Source organism: Chiloscyllium plagiosum, unplaced genomic scaffold (assembly GCF_037043375.1).
Source record: "Chiloscyllium plagiosum isolate Xiang-an unplaced genomic scaffold, Cpla_swu_hap1 HiC_scaffold_20, whole genome shotgun sequence".
Lineage (NCBI taxonomy): Eukaryota > Metazoa > Chordata > Chondrichthyes > Orectolobiformes > Hemiscylliidae > Chiloscyllium > Chiloscyllium plagiosum.
This window is the reverse complement of record NW_028270158.1, coordinates 34,153,184-34,178,160: the sequence shown is the minus strand read 5'-3', so window position 1 is coordinate 34,178,160 and position 24,977 is coordinate 34,153,184. Positions and strand designations below refer to the sequence as shown.

The 24,977-nt window shown below is 40.1% G+C and overlaps 1 protein-coding gene across 3 annotated transcripts in view; it reads left to right on the top strand.

Moving 5' to 3' along the window:
• Positions 1 to 24,977, top strand: part of unkl (unk like zinc finger) — a 141,689-nt gene that overhangs the window by 41,796 nt on the left and 74,916 nt on the right. For all 3 annotated transcript variants that reach the window (XM_043711635.2, XM_043711634.2, XM_043711632.2), the window contains exons 3-5: positions 15,618 to 15,794; positions 19,599 to 19,732; positions 24,517 to 24,652. In XM_043711635.2, coding sequence (XP_043567570.1) covers positions 15,618 to 15,794; positions 19,599 to 19,732; positions 24,517 to 24,652 — 447 coding nt within the window. The remainder of the gene's footprint in view (positions 1 to 15,617; positions 15,795 to 19,598; positions 19,733 to 24,516; positions 24,653 to 24,977) is intronic.

Here is a 24,977-nt window from a genome sequence, read left to right as displayed (position 1 = left end):
CCCTTAATGTTGTTTCTGTTTAAATAACCACTATGTAATACAGTCTTGAATACTTAATTAAACCTGCCTTGACCACATGGCCAAGCAATGCATTCCATTCCATAACTACTTGCTGTGTGAAAAAGTTTTTTCTCCCCTCATATATATGTTTTTTTTGTGAGACACTTTAAATAGAGTCATAGAGATGTACAGCCTGGAAACAGACCCTTCAGTCCAACCCGTTCATGCCGACCAGACATCCCAACCCAATCTAGTCCCACCTGCCAGCACCTGGCCTATATTCCTCCAAACCCTTCCTTTTCGTATATCCATCCAAATGCCTCTTAAATGTTGCAACTGTACTAGCCTCCACCACATCCTCTGGCAGCTCATTCCATACACGTACCACCCTCTGCGTGAAAAAGTTGCCCCTTAGGTCTCAATTATATCTTTCCCCTCTCACCCTAAACCTATGCCCTCTAGTTCTGGACTCCCCGACCCCAGGGAAAAGACTTTGTCTATTTATCCTATCCATGCCCCTCATAATTTTGTAAACCTCTATAAGGTCACCCCTCAGTCTCTGACGCTCCAGGGAAAACAGCCCCAGCCTGTTCAGCCTCTCCCTGTAGCTGAAATACTCCAACCCTGGCAACATCCTTGTAAATCTTTTCTGAACCCTTTCAAGTTTCACAACATCTTTCTGTTAGGAAGGAGACCAGAATTACACGCAGTATTCCAACAGTAGCTCATGTTCTCGATCAGTTTGGGTCGGAACAGTTTCTTAAAAATGTGTTGCTGGAAAAGCGCAGCAGGTCAGGCAGCATCAAAGGACCAGGAGAATCAACGTTTTGGGCACAACGTCGATTCTCCTGTTCCTTTGCTGCCTGACCTGCTGCGCTTTTCCAGCAACACATTTTTAAGCTCTGATCTCCAGCATCTGCAGTCCTCACTTTCTCCTTGGAACAGTTTCTCCCTATCCACTTTGTCCAGACCCATCAGGATTTAAAAACTTCTGTCAAATTTCCTCTTTGCCTTCTCTATGAAGAAAACTGTCTCAACTTCTCAAATCTTTTTCTCATAACTGAAATGGGTCATCCCCGGACCATTTTCACCAACATGTAAGCAGTCTCTGTTATGCATTCACATCCTACCTATAGTCTAGCATCCAAAATTGTACACCGTACTCCATCTGAGGTTGAACCAATGTATTTTGTAACCTTCTTGCTCTTGTATTCTATTCCCCTCACCAATGAAGCCTGGAATCTGTATGTTTTATTAATAGCTCTTTCTTCCTGTCTTGCCAGCTTTAAAGACTCCTACACCTGTGCATCAAAATCTCTCTGCACCAATACACCCTTTTTAGATTTTTAAAAAATACTGCCTGTCTGGGTTCTTTGTAGCAAAGTGTATCACCTTGTGCTTGTCTGCATTGAACTTCATTTACCACCTGACTACCCATTCCACCAACTTTTTGATTTTAATTATGATTGTCACCTTTACAATCCAAAGTATTGTTTTGTATGTTGAGCAGGCAATTCATACCTTACATAAGTTCGTTTAGGTAATAGAACAGAATGCAGAATACAGTGTTATAGCTATAAGATCAATTCTAATATGAGAGGTCTATTCATAAGTCTGAAACCGTTGATGCATATTTTCAAACTCTTCTGCCAGATGAAAGAGAGTATGATGGGAGGGGTCTTTGATTATGTTGGCTGCGTCCCCAAGGTAGTGGGAAGTGTAGACTGAGGCAGTGAAAGGAAGGCTGGTTATTATGATAGACTGGGCTGCGTTTACAATGCTATGTAATTTCTTGCAGTCTTGTGCAGAGCAGTTGCCATTCCGAGCTATGTTGCATTAGGATAAGACGCTTTCTGTTATAGACATAGAATCCCTACAGAGCGGAAACAGGCCATTTGGCTCAAGAAGTCCACACCCACCCTCTGAAAAGTAACCCACCCAGACCCATTCCCCTATGCTATTACGCTATATTTCCCATGACTAGTGCACCTAACCCACACATCCCTGAACACCTATGGGCAATTTAGCATGGCCAATTCACCTAACCCGCACATCTTTGGATAATGCATCTACAAAAATTAAGAGTCATTATGGACATTCTGAAATTCCTTAACCTTTTGAGGAAGGACTGGTTGTGCTTTCTTGACTAGCATCAAACATGGATAGTTGGTGATATTTAGTTTGAGGAATTTGAAGCTCTTGACCACCTCCTCCTCCACCTCAGCCTCATTGATACAGAAAGGAGCATCTCCTCCAGTCTGCTTCCTGAAGTTGATGACCAGCTCTTTTGTTTTGCTGACATTGAGGGAGAGATTATTGTCTTTACACCATGCCAGTAAACATTCAATCTTTTTCCTGTACTCTGTCTCACCATTGTTTTAAGATCTGACCCACTATGTTGGTGTCAGCAGCAAATTTCAAGATGGAGTTAGAGCTGAATTTCACCACACAGGGTGTACAAGGAGTATAGTAAGGGATTGAGCATGCAGTCATGTCGGGTACTGGTGTTGAGGATTATGTTGGAGGAGATGCTGTCACCTATCCTTACTGATTGCGGTCTGCAGGTCAGGAAATTGAGGATCCAGTTGCAGAGTGGGAGAGCAGAGTCCTAGCTCTTAGAGCTTGGAGATGAGTTTGGTTAGAATTAAAGTGTCAAAGGTGGAGCCAAAGTCAACAAAAACGAGTTGACGTAGATGCCCTTGTTATCCAAATATTCCAGGGGTGAATGCAGAGCCAGGGAGATGGCATTTGATGTGGACTAATTGCAGAAGTTGGCAAATTATAGTGGATCGAGGCAGACTGGGCGGCTTCAGTGGATGTGTGCTATCACTAACCTCTCGCAGCCCTTCATAATGTTGGCTGTCAGAGCCACCGGGCAACAGTCATGAAGGCATGTTGCCTGATTTTTCTTTGGCACCGGGATAATAGTGTTCTTCTTTAAAACAGGTGAGAGCCTTGCATTGAGTAAGGAAAGTTTAAAGATGTCTGCAAATAATCCTGCCGGCTGGTCTGTGCAGGGTGAGTGTGTACAGCCAGGGACTCCTCCGGGTCAGTTGATTCCCGTGGATTCACTCTCATGAAGGCCGATCTGCTGTCTGTGGCAGTGATTGTGCCACAGGGTACAGGTGCACCTGAGGCTGTCAGGGCAGGTGATATCATTTCACTGACGTACTGTTCAAAATGAGCAAAGAATACGTTGAGCTCATCAGGGAGTGATGCATTGTTATCAGCATTTCTGCTTGACTTTGCTTTGTTGCCTATTATATTGTGTAAGACGTGCTGCAATTGGTGTGTGTTCATGTGGTTAGCCTGGGACTCTAGTCTGGCATAGCCTCTTGGCATACCTGATGGCTTTGAGAAGATCGTACTAAGATTTCCTGGACAGGTCAGGGTTGCCTGACTGGAACGCTTCAGACCTGGATTTCACTGCAGAGTGTATCTTCTGGTTCATTCAAAGTTTCCAGTTGGGGAACACTTGGATTAACTTCTTTGGCATGCGATCCCCTACACATTGATGTCTGTGATGGTAGTCGCATACTCCTTTAGGTTGGCTGCTGACTACTTGAATATGGATCAGTCTATTGACTCCAAGCAGTCACATAGGAACTCGTCCATTATCTCAGACCAGCACTGTAAGACTTTCTGTACCGGATCCTCACGCTTCGTTTTCTTTCTGCTTGCAAGCTGCGAGAAAGAGCACAACCTTAATGTTCTTTTCTGAAAATCCAGTTGGAGGATTTAACAATAGGTGTCTTTGGTTGTGTAGCAATGCTCCAGGGTGAATGGGCCTCTGGCAGGATAGGAGACATTTGGTGGTACTTGCTTGAGAATGGTCTGGTTGAAGTCACCTGCGATGATGAACAATGCATCATGGTATTCTGTCTCAAGGCTATTTCTGGCGGTGTATGTTTCATCAAGTGCACTCTTCATTCCCGTGTGGTTGGGATGTAAACTGCTTTCAGGGCAGCAGAAATACATTTTCCGGCAGGTAGTCAGAACGGCACTTCACTTTTTAGATATTCTCAGTCCACGGAGCAATAACTCACTGGGGTTGTCCCATCCGAGCACCAAGAGTTGATTAGGAGGCAGATCCCCTGCCTTTTGCCTTGCCTGATGACACCATGCAGTCCATCAGTGGACTGAGAAATCCTCTGGTTGTAAGGCACAGTCAGGTAAAGCAAGAGTGAGCCATGTCTCTGTAAAATAGAGCATACAGCTGTCTTTCAAATTTCTTTCATAGGTGAGTCGAGCTTTAAGTTTGTTCTGCTTCTGTTCAATAGCTTGGACATTTGCCAGGTGTATGCTGGGGAGGGAAGATTTGAAACTGCATTGTTTCAACTTATTCGTGTCCTTTTTGAAGTTGTACATTTTTTATTGTCAATTTATAGCTCTCTCAAATTTTGTCGTCTGCAACTTGAAATTGTCCCCGAGAGCTGCATCGACAGACAGATTAGGAAAAGCAAGCTTCCCAATGCCAAACCTCTGGCAACTCTACTACAAATCTTCTTCCAGTCCAAAAAAAAACCATTAATTTATACTCCGTTTCCTATCCCTCAGCCAATCTTTGTCACCATGTTGCTACTGTCTTGTGTATTCCATGTATTTCTTTGTGTCTTATCCAATGCCTTTTGGAAGTCCATGTACAGCATATCAACAGACATCCCCTGTCTTGTCATTTCTTAATTACAACCCTCTTTGCTCTACCTTCAAAAGTGTGCCAGTAGGCTATTTTGTTGTGATTTTCCCTCAATGAATCCATGCTGACTCTTCTGAATTAATTTACATTTTTCCACGTGACTATTATTTCAATCCCAAATAATTAATTCCAATTACTTTGCACCTCCTGAAGTTAAACTGGTTCATCTGTAATTGTTGGGCCTTTCTTTACAACTTTTCCTGAATAGGGGTGTCATGTTTGGACACCAAGAACGCAACACTGAAACCTCCAGTTAACTACTAGATATGGGCTTCCAGACTCAAACAATCTTTGACTATTACCTTGCCTTCTGTCACCAAGCCAATTTTGGATCAGCATTGCTTTATATACATGTACTCTTGCTTTCTTGGCCAGTCCCTAAGGCAACACCTTGCCAAAAACCTTGCTGAAGCTTATTTAGACTATATCAACTGTACTACTGTATTCAGTGTACCTAGTCACCACCTTGTAAACCTCAACCAAACTCATCAAACATGATTTCTCCTTGACAAAGCCAAGTTGTTTATACTTGGTTATTCTTTGCCTTTCTAAGTGGAAATTAATTTATTCAGCACCTTTTTTCCCAGTAGTCTCCCTGCCACTAATGGCTTATAGTTCCCTCGTCTACTACTGCGACGTTCTTGAATAATGGTAATACATTAGTTGTCCTCCAATCCTCTAGCACTTATCCTGTGGCCAGGTACTGTTTAAAAATGATTATCAGGGTCTGTGCAATCTCTACCCTTTCCTCCCACAGCAGCTATGTGTTGGGGGATTGATCCAATTTTAAGCCTAGTAAAACTGCTAATATTCATTCTCTCTCACTCTCGCTCTCTTTTAATTTGTACAAGTATATCACAGTTCTCTGTGATTTCTGTACAGTGAATACACATAAAAAGTAAGCATTCAAAGTTTCACATGCATCTTTCAGCTCCACACAGTTTCACTTTGGCCTCTAATTGATCCTACTGTTTCTCTGGTTGTCATTTTGCCTAAAAAAAACATCTTTGGAGTTTCCTTTATCTTACCTGCCAGTTTATTTTAATACCCTCGCTGCTTTCTTAATTTTTTTTAAAAGTAATCCTCTCTGTAGCCTCTCCGTCTGGTGTTTGGACCCTTCTATCTACCATAAGTTGCTTTTGGTTCCTTATCCAAACGCACATGTTCCTTGACATTCAGGGTTCTTTGGACTTGTCAGTTCCACCCTTCACCTTTTATGGGAGCATGTTGACTTTGTTTACTTTTCATTAGATTCCCACTGTTCTGATGTGATTCTTCTGTAATTAGCTGCTTCCTGTCCACTTCCTCCAGATTCTATTTTATCTTTATTAAAAGCAACTTGTCTCTGATTCAGAGCCTGTCTTTGTTCTTTTTCATAACTACCATAAATCTGAGTTATGCTCACTAGCACCAAAATGCCTCCCCAGTGACGCTTCTATCACTTTTCCAGCTTCATTCCCTAAAATTAGATAAAGTACTGTCCCTTCCCTTGTCGGACTTAGTATATGTTGTCTTAAAAAAATCTCGTGGGCACTTTAAGAATTCTGCTGTCTGTGAGCCTTTCAGACTTTGTCCATCCTACTAAATTCTGGAGAAGTTAGAATACCCTATTTTTACCCTACTTAATTACTCTTTCCTCTCTGTTCTTGATATTTAAGATGACCAAGAACTTGAGAAAGCAGACACCTGAAACAACTTCTTTTGCTTCGTTCTCACTTGCTTCAGCTTGCCCTATTTTTACCAGGGAGCATTCTGGCATCCTATGTCCTACCTTTCCCCATTTGAGCATTATACCTTGATAGTATTGAAGCTACCTCTTTAAACGCAGGTGACTTTTAAATTGAAGTTTTGCTCGTTAATCTTTAATCCAACTTTTCCTGGTCTTGATCCTTTTTTATTTGAGTTAAATTGGCCCTTCATCCAATGAATTATTTTTACTCTGAACAGTTAAAACTGTTTCATAGCTAACCTTGACCATAGGATACTTTAAGCTCAATCCCCAAAGTGAGGTCCTACTAACATTTGATCCACTGGTCTGATTCTCTGGAACGAGGTCCAGCAATGCTGCTTCCTAGCTAGAAGCATTATGGTTTAGTTTGAGTTATAGTTCTGAGGAAAGAGACAAACTAGTTTGGAGATGGAAAAATTGACCTTTGAAGTTGCTCCTTGACAGTAAGTTGGTGCCAGAGTCTTGGTAAGAATTGAGGAGGAAATACTGAGTTTTCAAGAAATGTCTTCACATTTAAAAAAAACTTGACCTCAAATCTAAACCAATGAGGCAAATGGATAGACAATAAAGAGTAAGCTGTTGACAAATGCAGAACAACAGATGGAGCTTGCAGTTCATGGACACAGATCCCTGATCCTAGCAGAGCAAGTTGTACAAGTTATTTAGGATTTTCAAAAATTTTTCAGTGGCATGTGGGTATCACTGGTTGAGCCCATCTTTAATTGTTCTTGACCTGAGTGGCTTGTCTGAGTGGTTTTTAAAGGGCATTTAAGAGACCACCATATGTCTATGGGTCAGTAGTCACATGTAGCCGAGATCAAGTAAAGTGTCAGGTTCCTTCTCTAAAGGACATTAGTGAACATTCAATAATGGTCAAAAATCTTCAGGTTATTTTACTGATTTAAAATTTCACCATGGTGAGTTTGAAACCCATGTTCTCCGAACACTTGGGTCTCTGGGTTACCCGTGTTAACTCTGTCTGAGTTAACAAAAGCAAGAAAGCAGTCGCAGAGAGCAGGAGGTCATGAAGATATATTGAAACTATGTAAGATGCTAGTTAGCCCACAGATTTAGTGTGGCATCCAGTTCTGGTCATCTCGTAATAAGGCCTCACAGTGCCAGAGACCTGGGTTCAATTCCCGCCTCAGGCAACTGTCTGTGTGGAGTTTGCGCATTCTCCCCATGTCTGCGTGGGTTTCCTCCGGGTGCTCCGGCTTCCTCCCACAGTCCAAAAATGTGCAGGTTAGGTGAATTGGCCATGCTAAATTGCCCGTAGTGTTAGATGAAGGGGAATGGGTCTGGATGGGTTGCTCTTTAGACGGTTGGTGTGGGCTTGTTGGACCGAAGGGCCTGTTTCCACACTGTAAGTAATCTAATCTAATCTAAACAAGGAAGATGAGATTTTATTGAAAGGTATGTAGATATTAGATAATTGGGGTTGTTTATCTTGGAATACAGGGGACACTGAGTGGAAATTTCATTGAAGTGTGTACAATTGAGTTGATAAATGCCTATTTCCTTTTGGAGCTGTTCTCAACCAGGGATGTAGATTTAAAGTATTTAGCAGAAGGATTAAGGTGATGTTTGCAAAATATTTCTACTTAAACTCCAGTTAGGTCTAGAATTGACTGCCTGAAAAGATAGCTGTGGCAGAAATCCTTCATTTATTACTTGGATATGCACTTGGTGTATCTGCAAGTAGCTGCTTCCATTCCACTTTCAACAGATCCTGTATTAACATACTTAAAATCGACCTGTCTCCTAATTCAGAGCCTTTATTTCCAGGTCATCTTTGTTCATTATCATTGCAAACAGAAATCTGACTGAGTTATGTTCGCTATGACCAACCTACCTCTCCACTGACATTTATACCTATTGCCTCCATACCTTACCTATGCTTGATCTGGAGTGGTGCCCTTCAAACTTCAATTTTCTCTTCTGGATATGACCAATTGTAAATTTACAGCAATGCAAACCAAGAGCTGGAAAGGGGGATTAAGCAAAAAAAAAACTTTTTGTTGGCTGGTACAAGTATGTTGTGCTGATTGGCATATTAATTGTATGTTAATTTATTTCTGGTTGTGAGACATTGAGTTTGATCACTGAGAGTACTATGAAGACTTTTAGTTCCTGTTTTATAAAACAGAGGGTGGGGGGTACTTGAGGCAATGCAAAGTATAAACTGACATTTTATCAACTACGAGAGCACGAACTAACTGGGTATCTGAACTCTTAAAAGCTGAAGAATGAGCGGTGACCCATCATAGGTTTTTGTTAAAAGATAAAAGATTTTGTTAAGAGTAATGGCAGGGATTTTCCACTTGTGGGCAAGTTCAAAGCTAGAAGGCATCAAGTAATAATCGTCACTGGGAATAGAATTTATTTTCCTCCTCTCGAGAGTGAGGGAATAGAAAATGAATATAATTTATCAAACTAAGTTTTTGAGGGGGAAGGTAATATAAATTTAACATTATAAATAAAGGATAGGTGGGGACCCGAGTCGAGCACAGATGTTTTGAGTTGGCTGGACCTCATACTCTGTTTGTTGTGGTATTTATCTATGAACTGAATACAGTTATCATACAACTTTCATAGGCTTCTGTATAAATTGTTGCCTTTTTGAATGACGCACTAAATGCAAAACTTCCATTTTATCCAGAGTATATTACTTTATAGCAGTGAAATTAATATTCTGTAACCTCTCTGCTACTTATTTTTTATATTGAATTCCTAAATAATTAATTTAAATAGGCTGTCTTTCCAAAACCGAGGTTTGTAAATAGAATTTGGATTTCCTAGAAGCAAGTCAACATTTGTGAATTGTTTTGTTCAGAATGTATTATGAGCTGGGATGTTACACATGATAAATATACAGTGATCTTGATCATTTCTGTTAAGGAAATATTATTTGGAAATTAGAGACAACAGTATGCTGGTACTGATGCATCTGCCCATGACTGTATTGGTAGGACCGACCGTTGCACAGTTCTTTTGGAGACGAGGTCTATCTTCGCGTCAAATATCTTTCATTTCGTTGTTTGGTACTATCATCATGCTAAATAGGATAGATTTTGAAAAGAATCAGCAATTTAAAACTGAAGAACCATCAGGTGCTGTGGGCCATTAACAGCAGTAGAACTTCATTCATATGGCCTGGCACATTGTCCATTTGACCGCTGCCATTGAGCTGGGAGACCAACTCTGTTTCATTAAAAGTCAAGGACAGCATGCTAGAAGTAGCACTAGACATACTGTGCAACATTGTTGTACTTACATACCAAATAGAAGAAGCAGCTTTGATAGAGCTTTATGGTTCTGCAGCCAACAATCTCATCTCAGCTCTGTTGTTTTGCCACATCCAACCCTCTAATAATGAACAGTTAAGCAGCAGGTGTTGTCTCTGCCAATATCTCCATTCTTAATGACGGGGAGGGCCAGAACACTATTTTAAAATTCAAAGTAAAAGTGTTTGTATCCATCTTCAGCCAGAAGTGCCAAGTGGATGATTCATTTCAACCCCCTTCTGAAGACCCTTGCATCACAAATGTTAGTCTTCAACCAATGCAATACATTCCAAGAAACAAGTGAAGATACTGGACATGGCAGATGCTGTGGGTCATGCAACATAATGGCAAATGAAGACTATCTGCTCTCATAGCTATGATGTTCTAATATGGTTACAAAACTGGCAGCTACCCAACAAAATGGAATATTGCCATGTTTACCCTGGCTACAAAAAATAGGACAAATCAAACCCAGTTTACACCCCACTACTCTCGATTATCAACACTGTGATGAAAGGAATGAATGGAAGTGCTATCAAATGGCACTTTACTCAGAAATAACCAGCTTAGTGGTGTTTAGTTTGGACTGGGCAAACTCACTTAAAACCTCACTTTATGACAACCTTGGTTAAAATATGGACCAGAGAATTGAACTTAACTTGACATAAAGGCAGTGTTCATCAGAGTATGGCATTAAAGAGCCCTGTCAAAACTGGAATTGATGGGAATAGGGAAAAATCTCTGTGGTTGGAATCATATCAAGCATAAGGAAAGATGGCGATTGTTGGAGGTCGGTTATCTTAGCCACAGGATATCACTGCCATTGTTTCCTTAAGAGTGTCCTAGGCTCATCTGTCTTCAACTGCTTCATCAGTGACCTTCACTCTATCAAAAGGTCACACTTCTAGTTTGCTGACGACTGCACAATGTTCAATGCCATTCACAACTCTTCAGATACTGTAGTCCATATCCATATGAAGCAAGCCCAAGACAGCATTGAAGTTTGTGCTGATAATTGACAAATAACATCCCACCCCAAGTGCCGGGCAATGATCATCTCTAACAAGAGAGTATCGAACTACCTCCTCTTGAAATTCAACAACAACTTCATTACTGAATGTCCTAGGTATTTACTATTGACCAGAACTGAACTGGACCAGCACTATGATAAAAGGAATGAGTGGAAGTGCTATCAAATGGCACTTACTCAGAAATAACCAGCTTAGTAGTGCTTAGTTTGGACTCCCCAGATCCACTTAAAATCTCACTTTATGACAGCCTTGACTAAAATGTGGACCAGAGAATTGAACTTTACTTGACACAAAGGCAGTGTTCATCAGAGTGTGGCATTAAAGAGCCCTGTCAAAACTGAACCATGAACAGTCATAAAAATACTGGAGCTACAAAAGGAGGTCAAACTAATTCCTGGGATAGCAAGACTGATGTATGACGGGAGCCTGGATCGTTGAGAATTGTATTTATGAGAGTTCAGAAGATTGATGAAGGGAATCTCATGGAAACTTAGAAAATTTTAACAGGGCAAGACCGAGTATGTCCCAGTAACCAGGGGGTCATGGAATAATGATTAGGGGTAGCCCATTCAGCACTGAGATGAGAATTTTCTTCACCCAGAAAGTTGAAGCCTGTGAAATTCTCTGCCACCAAAAGTGGCTGAGGCCAAAACATTGCATGTTCTCAAAAAGGATTTAAATATAATTTTTGGGGCTAAAACGATCAAAGGAAATGTGGAGAAAATGGGATGGAGGTACCGAGTTGGATGATCATCCATGATCACATTGAATAGTGACGCAGGCTGCGAGGGTGAAATGGCCCAGTCTTCCTATTTCTTGTGCTTTTGAGTCAGACTCCAGGAATTCTGTGGCAAGCAACTTACCTCCTGTTTCCTCATTACAAAAACAGAAATTATTGGATAAACTCAGCAGCTTGGATAAACTCAAATCTATGGAAAGAAAGAGTTTCGGGTCCAGTAAAACAAAACCATGACCTATCAGATTTAACCAATTAAGCATACAGGTTTCTCGTGCATTATGAACTGCTGTGATTATTCAAAATTTGACAGTCTTGCATTGTTTTGGTGAGACAAAAGCCTTCAGCTACATGCCTCTCTTCAAAGCAAGGATTTGACAGTGAACGTTTAAAATTCACCATTTCATCCTAAATTGTTCGATTCTGTAGTTGCTGAAATTGCTTTTTTGATCTTGGAGAGTTAACAGGGACTGCCTCCTGTATGTAACCTTTTACAGTTCAATAATCAATGACGTAAAAAGATTTGAGGCATAAGTATTTGTTTCTATTTGGATAAAGTAAACTAAGGTAAGTGAAGTCACCATAGTCTTAACAGGTCATAGAGCTTCTCTCTCATTAGAGAGACATGATTGTTGGTGGTTTAAGTTGCAGGTCACCATGCCTCCGGTGAGGTGAGAGTTTATAGAGGAGAGTCCTTCATAGTAACCTCAGTTGGTGCAGGAACCACTCTACATTGCAAACCAGCTGTCCAGCCAATTGAGATTTTCATACTAAGGATGTTACAAAGTGCTTTCTAGTTAATAATATATTTTCTGCAGTAAAGAAATTGTTCTCATGTTTTTTAAAAAAAGTAAGCCAATTTATGGACAGCAGATTTCCACAAGAGCATCATGTCAATGACCAGATAATCTGCTGTTGTGATTTTTGATTAAAGGATACATTATCTCCTGAAGACTAAGGATAATTTCCCCTCCTCTAATTAAAAATAGCACAGTGGGGTCTTTTTTTATTTTTGCCTGGGAATCTAGGATCTCTGATTAACATCTGTCCAAAAGATATCACCCTGCTTGTGTGGATACATTTCTTCTTGATTCAAATATTTATTTAAAATTTATCGAGCACTCCACAATGCTGTGAAAGAACTTTTTGCTACCATCTTTGGTTTTTTTCCCCCACTCCTGGTGACAATATTCATGGTCTACAATATGGTTTAGCACCTTTTTAATGTAAGAAAAATCCAAATGCTCTTAGGTGTAACAAAGATTGATGCCAAGACAGAAAGAAAGGATAACAGCACCAAGTGCACAACAAAGAATAGTACAGCAGAGGAACATGCCCTTCATCCCACCAAGATGGGTGGCACAGTGGCTCTTTTAACTGACCCCTTTTTACCTTAAACCTATGTTCCCTAGTAGTAGAAATTTCTACCTTGGGAAAAAGTCCTGACCATCCATTCTATGCATGCCTGTCATAATTTTGTAAACTGCTGTCAAGTTGCTGCTCGTTCCTTGACGTTCAAGTGAAAACAATTTAAGTTTGTTTGTTTTTCTCCTCCTAACTATTACCCACCAAACCTGGCAACATCATAGTAAACGTAAACTGTTTCTGTACCCTCTCCAAAGCCTGTACATCCTTCTGGTAGTATGGCAACCAGAACTGTACACGGTATTCCAAATGTGGCCTAACCAAAGTTCTACATACCTGCAACACGACTTTCCAGTTTTTATACTCTACTCTGTCATGACTGATGACGACAAGCTTGCCAAATGCCTTCTTAACCATCATCTCCATTTGTGTTGCCATTTTCAGGGAACTGTGGACCTGTACGCCTGGATCCATCTATACTGATGGCAGGTATGATTCCAATCAGATATGACCCAATCAGAAGTTTGTCTCGTGATAACCTTTTGATTCCAGTTTTGCTAGGGCTCCTTTTTGCCACACTTGGTCACATGTTGCCTTGATGTCAAGGGTTGTCACTCTTAGCTCATCTCGGGAATTCAGCTCTGTTGTCCAGCTTTGAACCAAGGTTGTAACGACGTCAAAAGCTGAGTGGCCCTGGTGGAACCAAACTAGATGTCACTGAGCAGGTTATTGCTGAGCAGTTGTTTTTGGTAACTCTGTTGGTGACACCTTCCATCACTTTACTGATGATGGAAAGTGGACTGATGGGGAGGTAATTGGCTGAGTTAGATTTGTTCTACTTTTTGTGCAGAGGACATACCTGGATAGTTTTCCATATTCAGGTAGATGCCATCATTGTAACTGTCCTGGAACAGTCTAACTATTTTTCAGGAATAAATTTGTTTTGGCGTTGTTCTACTGCCTGTCTGTCGTCTTCTAGTCTAGGGCTTTCCACCTTGCTGTTTACCACACCAATCTTTATGCCATCTGTGAACTTACTGATCATGTTGCTGACGTTCATGTCGAGATTGTTACTAAACACCATGAACAGCAAAGAACCTAGCACCGAACCCTATGGTATTCCACTAAAGGTCCTGAAAATTGGGACCACTACATTGTGAATATTAGCTTGTAATTCTGTTTAGCTGTTCATTCATGTTGAACATGCATTCATCATTTCCTGGAATAACTGTATTGATAATATCTACCTGTCAAAACAGCAACACAAATTATCAAAGTGCCAATGTATTATTATATGTCACTGAGCCAGTTTTCGATGTCTAACTTTTCCCCCCTTAAGCTGCTTTTGGGAGTTGCATATCCCTGACGATGGGGAGGGAAAGCTTGGAAGAATGAGTTCGGAAGCATTTTGACCATCGTTAATACGTGAAGTTTTGGGGAAGAAAATAGAAAATGTTTCTGGGTTCATCAAAAACCTAGAACTTCATATTTTAGTCACAGAATCAAGGGATATTTTTGGCTAGATCTTGTTTCCATGAACACGAATTTCCATAAATGCGTATGAAAGAAAGGTTTTAGGCTAAAGGCATAACTTTAAGTTGCTGAAGTAATCAGAAGGACATATTCTTGCACTATGGGAGGCAGTGGCTTAGTGGTATGATTGCTAGACTATTAATCTAGAAACTCTGCCAATGTTCTGGGGACCTATGTTTGATTCCAATAATAACAGATGGTGAAATTTGAATTCAGTAAATGTATCTGCAGTTAAGAATATACGATGACCAGCTGGTACACTTATGACCTTAAGGGAAGGGGAATCACTTGGTCTTTCCTCCATGTGATCCAGACCCTCAGCAGTGTGGTTGACTTAAATGCCCACTGGCCAGTTTGGGGTGGGTAATAAGTGCTGGCCTAGCCTGAGAATAATGTTTGTTTTTGAAAAGCTACAACCTTGCATCAACCTTACAATCTTACCTAACATATATTAATTATATGTTTCCAAGGCAGATCCAAAAATAACATTGTGATTTGAAGCCTGTAAATCATATTGATTATACCCAAAGAGTTCAGGCCTTGGAATGTACATTTTCAACACTAATCCACTTCAAATCATGTCATGAAGAGGGAATGAACTTAATGTGTGTGTGATGCAGTTGTCAACTAAGTGCTGACAAAGTGAAGGGTCATGCAACCTTTGTTGACTCTTAACTGCCTCTGAAATGGCTAACCATGCTGTGTAGTCAATGGAAATTAGCAATGGGCCACAATGAACCCATCTTCGATAAGTGGGATAAAGTTTGGATGAGTGTGTATGAGAGAATGCAAACTTGCTGAATAGTAGCCAATTGTGCAACTTTTCTATTTGTTAACCAATTACGTTATTTTCTTTGATATGAAGTTAATTTGCTTTTTCTTCTCTGATGCAGTTGTACAAAAGGCCAAATAGATTTCACAGTCCCAGCCCTCTTGTTCTTGATTTGTGGTCTCAGTGGAATGCTAATCCATTTTTAAATGTGTATGCTGTTCTTAATCTTTAAACATCCAAGGAGCCTGAGATGATGAATTTCTGATTCAGTGCCACATGAACATGAAACTGTTTTTCCTAATAAATGACACTGGAAAATGAGGGGTATCTATCATTTTGAATTGTTACAAAAAAAAAGTCAAGTTTGTCTTGTGATGTATTTGTCAACGTGTCTATGCAGTGTTTAAAATATGTATAGAACAAGTACAGGAGAATTGCAGATAATGTGATCAAACTGTATTTCTTTTATAGTTGTCCATATCTCCATCGAACGACTGGGGACACAGAAAGAAAATACCATCTACGCTATTATAAAACTGGTACATGCATCCATGAAACAGATGCTCGTGGGCACTGTGTGAAAAATGGGCTTCACTGTGCGTTTGCTCATGGTCCACATGATTTACGTCCCCCAGTATATGACATAAGGTACTTTTAGTTTATACAATTACAATTATATTCTGGCTACTTGTAAGCTCGTATACTTGTGCTTGTAATATATTGTCTGAATTGTCTTCAGGTTCTGTTCCTCAAATTACACACATTATGCAAATAAAATTCACTCTGATTTTAGCCATATCTCTCTCGCTCTTTTTTTGTTTTAAACCGCCTGTTCTTTAATGGGGTGTTGGTGTCATTGGCAAGGCCAACATTTGTTATTTGTCCCTAAATACCTTGAACAGAGTGGCTTGTTAGGTCATGAAGCGAACAGTTTCAAGAGTCAGCTGTAGATTGGTAATTCTATGTAGGCCAAGCCGGTTAAGACTGGTAGGGTACTTACCTAAAGGAAATTAAAGAATCAGATGGTGTTAATAGAATTAATTTTAGTTGCCATGATCACCATTGTTGAGATGAGCTTTCAGTTTTATATTATGCAGCTGTTTCAGTCGGATTTGAGCACATGTCTTCAGAGCATTTGCCTGGACCTCTGGATTACTCATCTCGTGACGTTACCACTACATCACTACATGAATCCATTGCAGATTTCTTGTTTGTCTCCAGCAAATCCTCTGTGCTGTAATGCCTATGAATTCACCAGTGGGCTGCATCCCATAACAACATATAAAACAGGAACAGAAGTAAACCATTTCAGTAAAACATTCCACAAGGTTCTGCGTGATAGACTGGATAGTAAGGTTAGAACACATGAGATCCGCGGGGAGCTAGTCACTGGATACAGAATTGGCTTGAAGATAGTAAGGCAGAGAGTGGTGGTAGAGGGTTGCTTTTTGGACTTGTGGCCTGTGACCAGTGGTGTGCCACAAGGCTCAGTGCTACGTCCACTTTTTGTTTGTCATCCATATAAAGGATTTGATTGTGAATTTAGAAGATATGGTTACTAAGTTTGCAGATGGCATGAAAATAGGTGGTGTAGTGAACAGTGAAGAAGGTTATCTTGGAGTCTATCTTGGGATCGAGAGTGGCAGATGGGGTTTAATTTAGATAAATGTGAGGTGTTAAATTTTGGTCATACAAATCAAGGCATGACTTATACAACTGATGGTAGTGCCCTAGGAAGTGCCAAACAGAGACCTAGGGGTGCAAGTGCCTAGTTCCTTGAAAGTGAAGACATAGATAGACAGGTGAAGAATACATTTTGCATGCTTACCTTCATTGGTCAGTTCACTGAGTATAGGAATTCGGAGGCCATGTTGTGGCTGTACAGGACATCGATGAGGCCACTTTTAGAATAATGTATACAACTTTGGTTGTTCTTCTATAAGAACTTGAGAGGATGTAGAAAAGCTTTACTGGCACTGGAGGGTTTGACTTCCAGGGGCTAAGTAGGCTGGGGCTTTTTTCCTTCGAGCGTCAGAGGCCAAGGGGCGACCTTGTAGAGGTTTACAGAATCATGAAGGCCATGAATAGGGTGAATAGTCAAGGTATTTTATCAAGGCTGGGGGACTCCAAAACTAGAAATAATGGGTTTAAAGTGAGAAGGGAAAGATTTTAAAAAGACCTGATGGGTACCTTTTTCATGCAGAGGGTGCTGCATGTATGTATTGAGCTGCCAGAGGACGTGGTGGAGGCCGTTACATTTACAACATTTAAAAGGCATCTGGATGGTCTATGATTAGGAAGGGGTTAGAGAGATATGGGCCAAGTACTGGCAAATGGCACAAGGTCAGATTGGTATGTCTGGTCATAGAGTCATAGAGATGTACAGCATGGAAACTGTACATGCTGTACATTCGGTCCAATTCGTCCATGCTGACCAGACATCCCAACCCAATCTAGTCCCACCTGCCAGCACCCGGCCCATATCCCTCCAAACCCTTCCTATTCATATACCCATCCAAATGCCTCTTAAATTTTGCAATTATACCAGCCTCCACCACTTCCTCCAGCAGCTCATTCCATACCCATACAATCCTCTGCGTGAAAAAGTTGCCCCTTAGGTCCCTTTTATGTCTTTCCCCTCTCATCCTCAACCTATGCCCTCTAGTTCTGGACTCCCCGTCCCCATGGAAAAGACTTTATCTATTTATCCTATCCATGCCCCTCATAATTTTGTAAACCTCTATAAGGTCACCCCTCAGCCTCCGACACTCCAGGGAAAACAGCTCCAGCCTGTTCAGCCTCTCCTTATAGCTCGAATCCTCCAACCCTGGCAATATCCTTGTAAATCTTTTCTGAGCCCTTTCAAGTTTCACAACATCTTTCTGATAGGAAGGAGACCAGAATTGCAAGCAATATTCCAACAGTGATGTAACCAATGTCCTCTACAGACGCAACATGATCTCCCAACTCCTGTATTCAATACTCTGACCAATAAAGGAAAGTATACCAAACACCTTCTTCACTATCCTATCTACCTGCGACTCCACTTTCAAGGAGCTATGAATCTGTACTCCCAGGTCTCTTTGTTCAGCAACACTCCATAGGACCTTACCGTTAAGTGTATAAGTCCTGCTAAGATTTGCTTTCCCAAAATGCAGCACCTCACATTTATCTAAATTAAACTTCACCTGCCACTTCTCAGCCCATTGGCCCATCTGATCAAGATCCTGTTGTCATCTGAGGTAACCCTCTTCGCTGTCTACTACACCTCCAATTTTGGTGTCATCTGCAAATTTACTAACTGTACCTCTTATGCTCGCATCCAAATAATTGATGTAAATGACAAAAAGTAGAGGACCCAGCACCGGTCCTTGTGGCACTCCACTAATCACAGGCCTCCAGTCTGAAAAACAACCCTCCACCACCACACTCTGTCTTCTACCTTCACAGCAAATGAGTTAGACTGAAGGGTTAGTTTGCTTACTATGTGATTCTATGCTCCTTGAACCTGTTCTGCTAGTCATTAAGATCATGACTGATGTTGTATTTCAAATTCTGCATTCCCATCAACCATCTCCCTCTCCGCAATAACCTGATTCTCTTGCCTAACAACATTATATACACCTCTGCCTTAAATATTTAGTGACTGCACCTCCAGTCCTTCCAAAGTCTTTCAATCATCTGAGGAACAAAAAAACTCCTCCTCTTCTTGGCCATAAAACAGCAAGCCTAATTTTAAAATGCTGTCCCAAGGATAACCAGTTCTTTCCATGCAAAATATGTTGGTTGTTTGCAGATTTGCACTGTTAAAAAGAAACGTTAAAACATGGATTGTGGATTTTATATGCAGCATGGCATTATGTTGTGTACCTGAATACGTATTGTTGTGGTTATTGACTGGGATTGTGATTGCAGTGAATGACTACAAGTTATACTTAAACAATCATTAGATTGAAATGTGTTTGTATATTCAGGCTTGTTTAATAGACTCATTTCAAAGTTCTGCTAACTTCTGTACATCTGAGAATCCACTACAATGATGTTGTGCAGTCAAAGGATCTATAATTGACTTTTTTCCTGAATTTTTAGAATTCCCTTTGAAGCTTAAAGTATTAGTCATAAAAGAAAATTCACACAACTGATTGCATGGTCTTTGTAAATCCACCTGGAAGAACCCAAAATGCTGATACCTCTGCAGCATCCTCCCTATCTCAAGTCCCCAGAAGAAAAAAACCCAACAGGTATCCACTCTGGATGTTTGTTCCATAATTTGTGTTCATCCAAATGCTTAATGTTCGTACTCCCATCCTACCCCCATTTTCCACCCTGCCAACTCTTTAAGAATTTCCACATAGACCAGGTATGTCCCAGATGAGTTAAGTCCTGTGACCATTTGAGCACAGAATTTTAAAATCCAATACCCAATAATTTAAAGCACTATTTTATTTATAGGGAACTCCAGGCACAGGAAGCACTGCAGAATGGTCAGCTTGGGGCAGGAGAGGGCCTTCCTGATCTACAGCCAGGTGTGCTGGCTAGTCAAGCCATGATAGAAAAAACGCTGTCTGAAGATGCAAGATGGCAGGGTAAGGAATGTGTTTCACCCATTTAAGCTGGGAGCATTTATGAAATGTCATTTCAAGCTTATTCTGTCTCTAGGTGCAATTGTATTTTCCATGTTAATTCAATAGCTTTATGTATTCATCGTCTTAGTTCTTTGTACAAAGCAACATAAATTTTATATTTGTATAGCTCTTTATCACATTAAACCTCTTTTAAGCCAAGTGTACAGTTAACTCATGTATAAATAATCCAGAGGATCTTCATTCATAATCGCAAGTATGAATTCAAATCCTATTACAGTTTGAGAGAATTAAGTTTATTTACGTAAAAATCACTAAGGATGACAGACTGTGAAGCTGTCAGATTGCCATAAAAATAGAACTGATTCACGAATGTGTGAAGAAAGTCATGTGGTGAGCCACTTACTCAGTGCTGTGTCTGTATGTGTTTCCCTGTTCAGTTCAAAATACCACTCTTTTTTCCAAAAAATCTCTCACTATGAGCCCTACTGGCAAAATCTTCAGTCAAAATTCTTCTCCTTTTTGTCCTGATATCCTCCAAATTCCATGTTCCTACCTGGTCATGAAATCTGCATGCTGGTCCATGCCACTAATGATTACTTCTATTGAATAAGTAGGAAGAAAAGATATGTTCAAAATATCTTATAGCATAACTGAATTGCACAATTATGAAAATGTTTTGCAGCATGCTTCTAATGTTAGACAAATCACTGATTATAACAGACATTTTTAAAAAAAAGGTTTTCTTGGAGCTTCACTTGAAGGCAATTAACTTTCATGAAGAATAATTTAATGTTCATTTTAAAATGATGACAAGGATTAATTCTCCATTGAATAACTCTGGCATTAATTAATATATAATTGGAGATTGTCACCTTTTTGATCTCCTTAGAATCTACAAGGTAGGTATCCACCAGGAGGACTTGAATGATTGGGGTAATTCCAATGCCTCAAAACTAAGCAAAACGTAGATACCATTAATAAATCTCAGGAGCAGTTGGAAAGTACTGGTCTCGAGGTAAAGAGGTAACTAATACACACGAGCCAGTTTTGATTCTAGTTGTTTGCAGAGTTGCCTTCATTGTTGCTGAGATAATGTGGGTTGTGGAGCTGAGGCCAATTCTAACTCCCTGTTACCTACTGGTGGAAGCAGAAGCACATCTATGTCTTGAATTTTGAAAGAATAAGTGTTTGCTCTGATATTCCTGCTGTTGAAGAGTGCTATAGTTGATGATTGAAGCACACAAATGTCCACTTTTGGGAGAGAGCTAGTGCAGTAATGCCGTAAAAGGTCACTTGGAGGAGGAAAAATTGGCAAGAAGAAGAAAATTATTTTAAAATAAACAAACGTATCATATAATTGTGTTTTCCTTTTCCAAATGCAGTCAGATGCTGAGTGCTTGCAGCATTGTCTGTTTTTATTTCAGATTTGCAGCATCTGCAGTGCTTCGCTTTGGTATGAGTTAATTTGGGAGTTCATGTCATAATTGAAAATCATTTGTGCATGAAATATTGCGGTCTTGCTCCTTTCAAAGATTGTTGAGATTGATTAGGAGACATGTACGTTTGTGGCTGAATTTTTGTTTTTAACTAGTGCAGTCAGTCAATAAACAGTGCAAGTAGTAAACACTGCCATCTGCTGGATAGGTGAGTCTCGTAAGAATGCCTCCATTATTAATATGCAATAATAAACAAAACTTGGTGTCTCTTCATGCTATTAACAACAGTAAGTGCAAGTCTGATTTGTTGAAGTGATGCAGTGTATATTTATGTTTTTCTTTGTTAACTTTTTTTCTAATAATTAGAGAAATAGATTAATATAAACCTTGCAAGAAACTATGAAAACCAAAAGAACTGCCGATGCTGGAAATCAGAAACAAAACCCAAAATTGCTGGAAAAACTCAGCAGGTCTGGTAGAAGGATCACTGGACTCAAAATGTTAACTGATTTCTTTCCACATGTCGCCAGACCTGCTGAGCATTTTCAGCAGGAAGATCCCATGTTTGTTTAAAGCCCACAGTGAATTTGCTGATCTCAGCACCAAGGAGTGAACCTGAGAATTCGGGCTTCTTCTGTCCTTGGGGCCCAATCTTTTACGCTTAGGCTGTATCACACTTGCATCCTGCACCCCTGCCCTGCCTTACTCTGGCCCCCCTTATCCTATCTCTCTGCACCAATTCCTCTGCTCTCCCTGCCCCACTTCTCTACAGTCTGTCTCTCACTCTTGTCTTTCATCCGACGGTGTTGTGAGCTTACATGAGATTTTTGTTAACTAAATGTTTATTGTGGACAGATTCTTTGCCTTTAGAATTGGTGAAGGATTATTGAGCAGATAGCCACTCTTGGAGATGGAAATATGAATGCCGAAAACAGAGGGTGAAGGATAAAGAGCAATGTAAAGAATGAAAAGTAACATATAATCTTTGCTGGATAGCACATAAAAGTACACATTTCCAATTAAAATTGTTCAACTACTATCTCCATACAATCCTAAAGTGGGTGGAGGCTGGTACAATTACAGCATTTAAAAGACATCTGGATGGGTATATGAATAGGAAGGGTCTAGAGGAATATGGGCCAAGTGCTGACAAATGGGTTAGGATATCTGGTTGGCATGGACGAGTTGGACTGAAGAATCTGTTTCCATGCTGTATATCTCTCACTATGATTGCACTTAAGATTGCTCTGTTTTCAAATTAAAGAGTTCACTGTAGGGCATTGATTTAAGTTATAGTATTCATTCATCAAGATCCACTGAATTCCTCAAGAAAGCAGAATGTTAGTGCCACTTTCTTTTCTTGTTGCTAATATGGCATTCTGGATTCTGGCTACCTGGATTTATGTTTAGTTCTGTCACAGTTATAAATGCATAAAGAAATAGGTTTAAAATTCCACAACAAGAATGTTAACCGTAATATAACAAGCAGGGCAAAGTGAAGCACTGTCACCTGTGCACTTGTGTGTAACATAAGCTAAATAAACAGTGGAAAAGCTCTTTTTGCTGAGGGATGGACCAATCTGTCCTTTACCATGCAACCTTGAGTTTGATGTTTTTTATCAGCAGCTTGTTCTCTACCTTTCTCACCATTTACATCTTGACAACAGCTTGTCAATTTTTCAATAACTTCATTTTCAATAGCAATAGCAAGCCACTTCACAGGAAAATGATCAAATGAACCCAGACCTAACTATAAGTTAAAGTGGGAGGTTTCGAGCAGAGTCATTGAACGCAGAGAAGAAAATAGTGGCCTAGGACAGAATGAAAGTTAGGACCAAGATAACTGAAAGTACAGTCACCAACAGTGGATCAATTGAAAGTAAAGATTGATGGAAAATGTCAGATTTGGAGGAAGCTTTTTCAAACTTTATGGGGCTGGTGGGGATTAGAGATATGGAGGGGCGAATCTGTGGAGCGAACGTGAAAATAATGAAAATTCAAAAATTGAACTTTGGAGAATGACGCTTGTGCTTTCCTTTTCATCGTTTATAATTTAACAGAGCTATTTAGGACCTTACTCGTTCCGTACATTTAGTTACACATTTTATGAATTACAAAAGGTAAGTAATTTTGAATTGGTAATTTCATGCAACGTATTTAAACAAATTGAAGGTGCATTGTAAGCTCCTGATGATTTTTATTATTCTGCTTATTCTTGGAGGAACCAGAGGACACAGTTTAAAAATAAGGGGTAGGCCACTTAGAACAGAGTTGAGGAGAAACTTCTTCACCCTGAGAGTGTGCGTGTATGGAATGCTCTGCCCCAGAAGGCTGTGGAGGCCAACTCACTGGATACTTTCAAGAAAGAGTTGGATAGAGTTCTTAAGGATAGTGGAATCAAGGGTTATGGGGATGACAACCACCTGATGAAGGAGCAGCACTCCGAAAGCTAGTGTGCTTCCAATTAAACCTGTTGGACTGTTACCTAGTGTTGTGTGACTTTTAATTTTGTACACCCCACTCCAACACCGGCATAGAACATAGAAGAATACAGCGCAGTACAGGCCCTTTGGCCCTCGATGTTGCGCCGATCCAAGCCCACCTAACCTACATTAGCCCACTATCCTCCATATGCCTATCCAATGCCCGCTTAAATGCCCATAATGAGGGAGAGTCCACCACTGCTACTGGCAGGGCATTCCATGAACTCACGACTCGCTGAGTAAAAAACCTACCCCTAACATCTGTCCTATACCTACCCCCCCTTAATTTAAAGCTGTGCCCCCTTGTAATAGCTGACTCCATACGTGGAAAAAGATTCTCACTGTCGACCCTATCTAAACCCCTAATCATCTTGTACACCTCTATCAAGTCACCCCTAAACCTTCTTTTCTCCAATGAAAACAACCCCAAGTGCCTCAGCCTTTCCTCATACGATCTTTGGCATCTCCAAACCAATGTAGTGAGATCTGTACACCACGTAGTTCTATTCTTGCAATTTAGAATTCTTTTAAATTGGTCAGAACTGTTTCTTCCACTTGCATTTTCCATTAAAGAAAACTCTTATGGAATGATATTTTTGTTTTATGCTTCCTTGGCAGAATGTATAGTTGTCAAGATAGCTGATGAAAAGAATTATAATACCACTTTTTTATATTGATGTTGGAATGTACTTAAGTAAGGGCTTCAGTGCAATGCAATGAATATTTAAATATGAGATATTGGGTGGGTTCATGCACTTGTATGGATTTTTTTTTATTTTTCAACAAAATTCAGTTTTCAAAAGTGCAGAATATACTTCAGATATTTTGGACTTTTTAGCTATGACAAAATATATTTATTTTACAGAAACAAACTTTGTACTAGCAAATTATAAGACCGAACAGTGTAATAAGCCACCTCGACTCTGTCGACAAGGCTATGCCTGCCCTCATTATCATAACAGCCGGGACAGAAGAAGGAACCCTAGAAAATTTAAATACAGGTAAAGAATCTATTTTATTCTTGCAGGCAGGGCTGTTTGTTTCCTCATAATTTTGACTTGTATCTGACCATTAACCCCTCACCACTACCTGCCAAGGTATATCCATTTGTAATATTTAGAGCATACGTTGAGTGTTTTTTTTAGATTTTGAAGTATCACTTCAAATTGTGATTTTTATACCAAATTAAAACACAACCATACGTTCTGTGCAATCTGGCAGGGAGCTTGTTAAGAATAAGGCAGTTGGTTAGGCACTTTTTAACTGCCTATCCTAAAAGTTTCCATTTTAATTAAATTATCATATTCACTGACTGCTCAGTGGCTT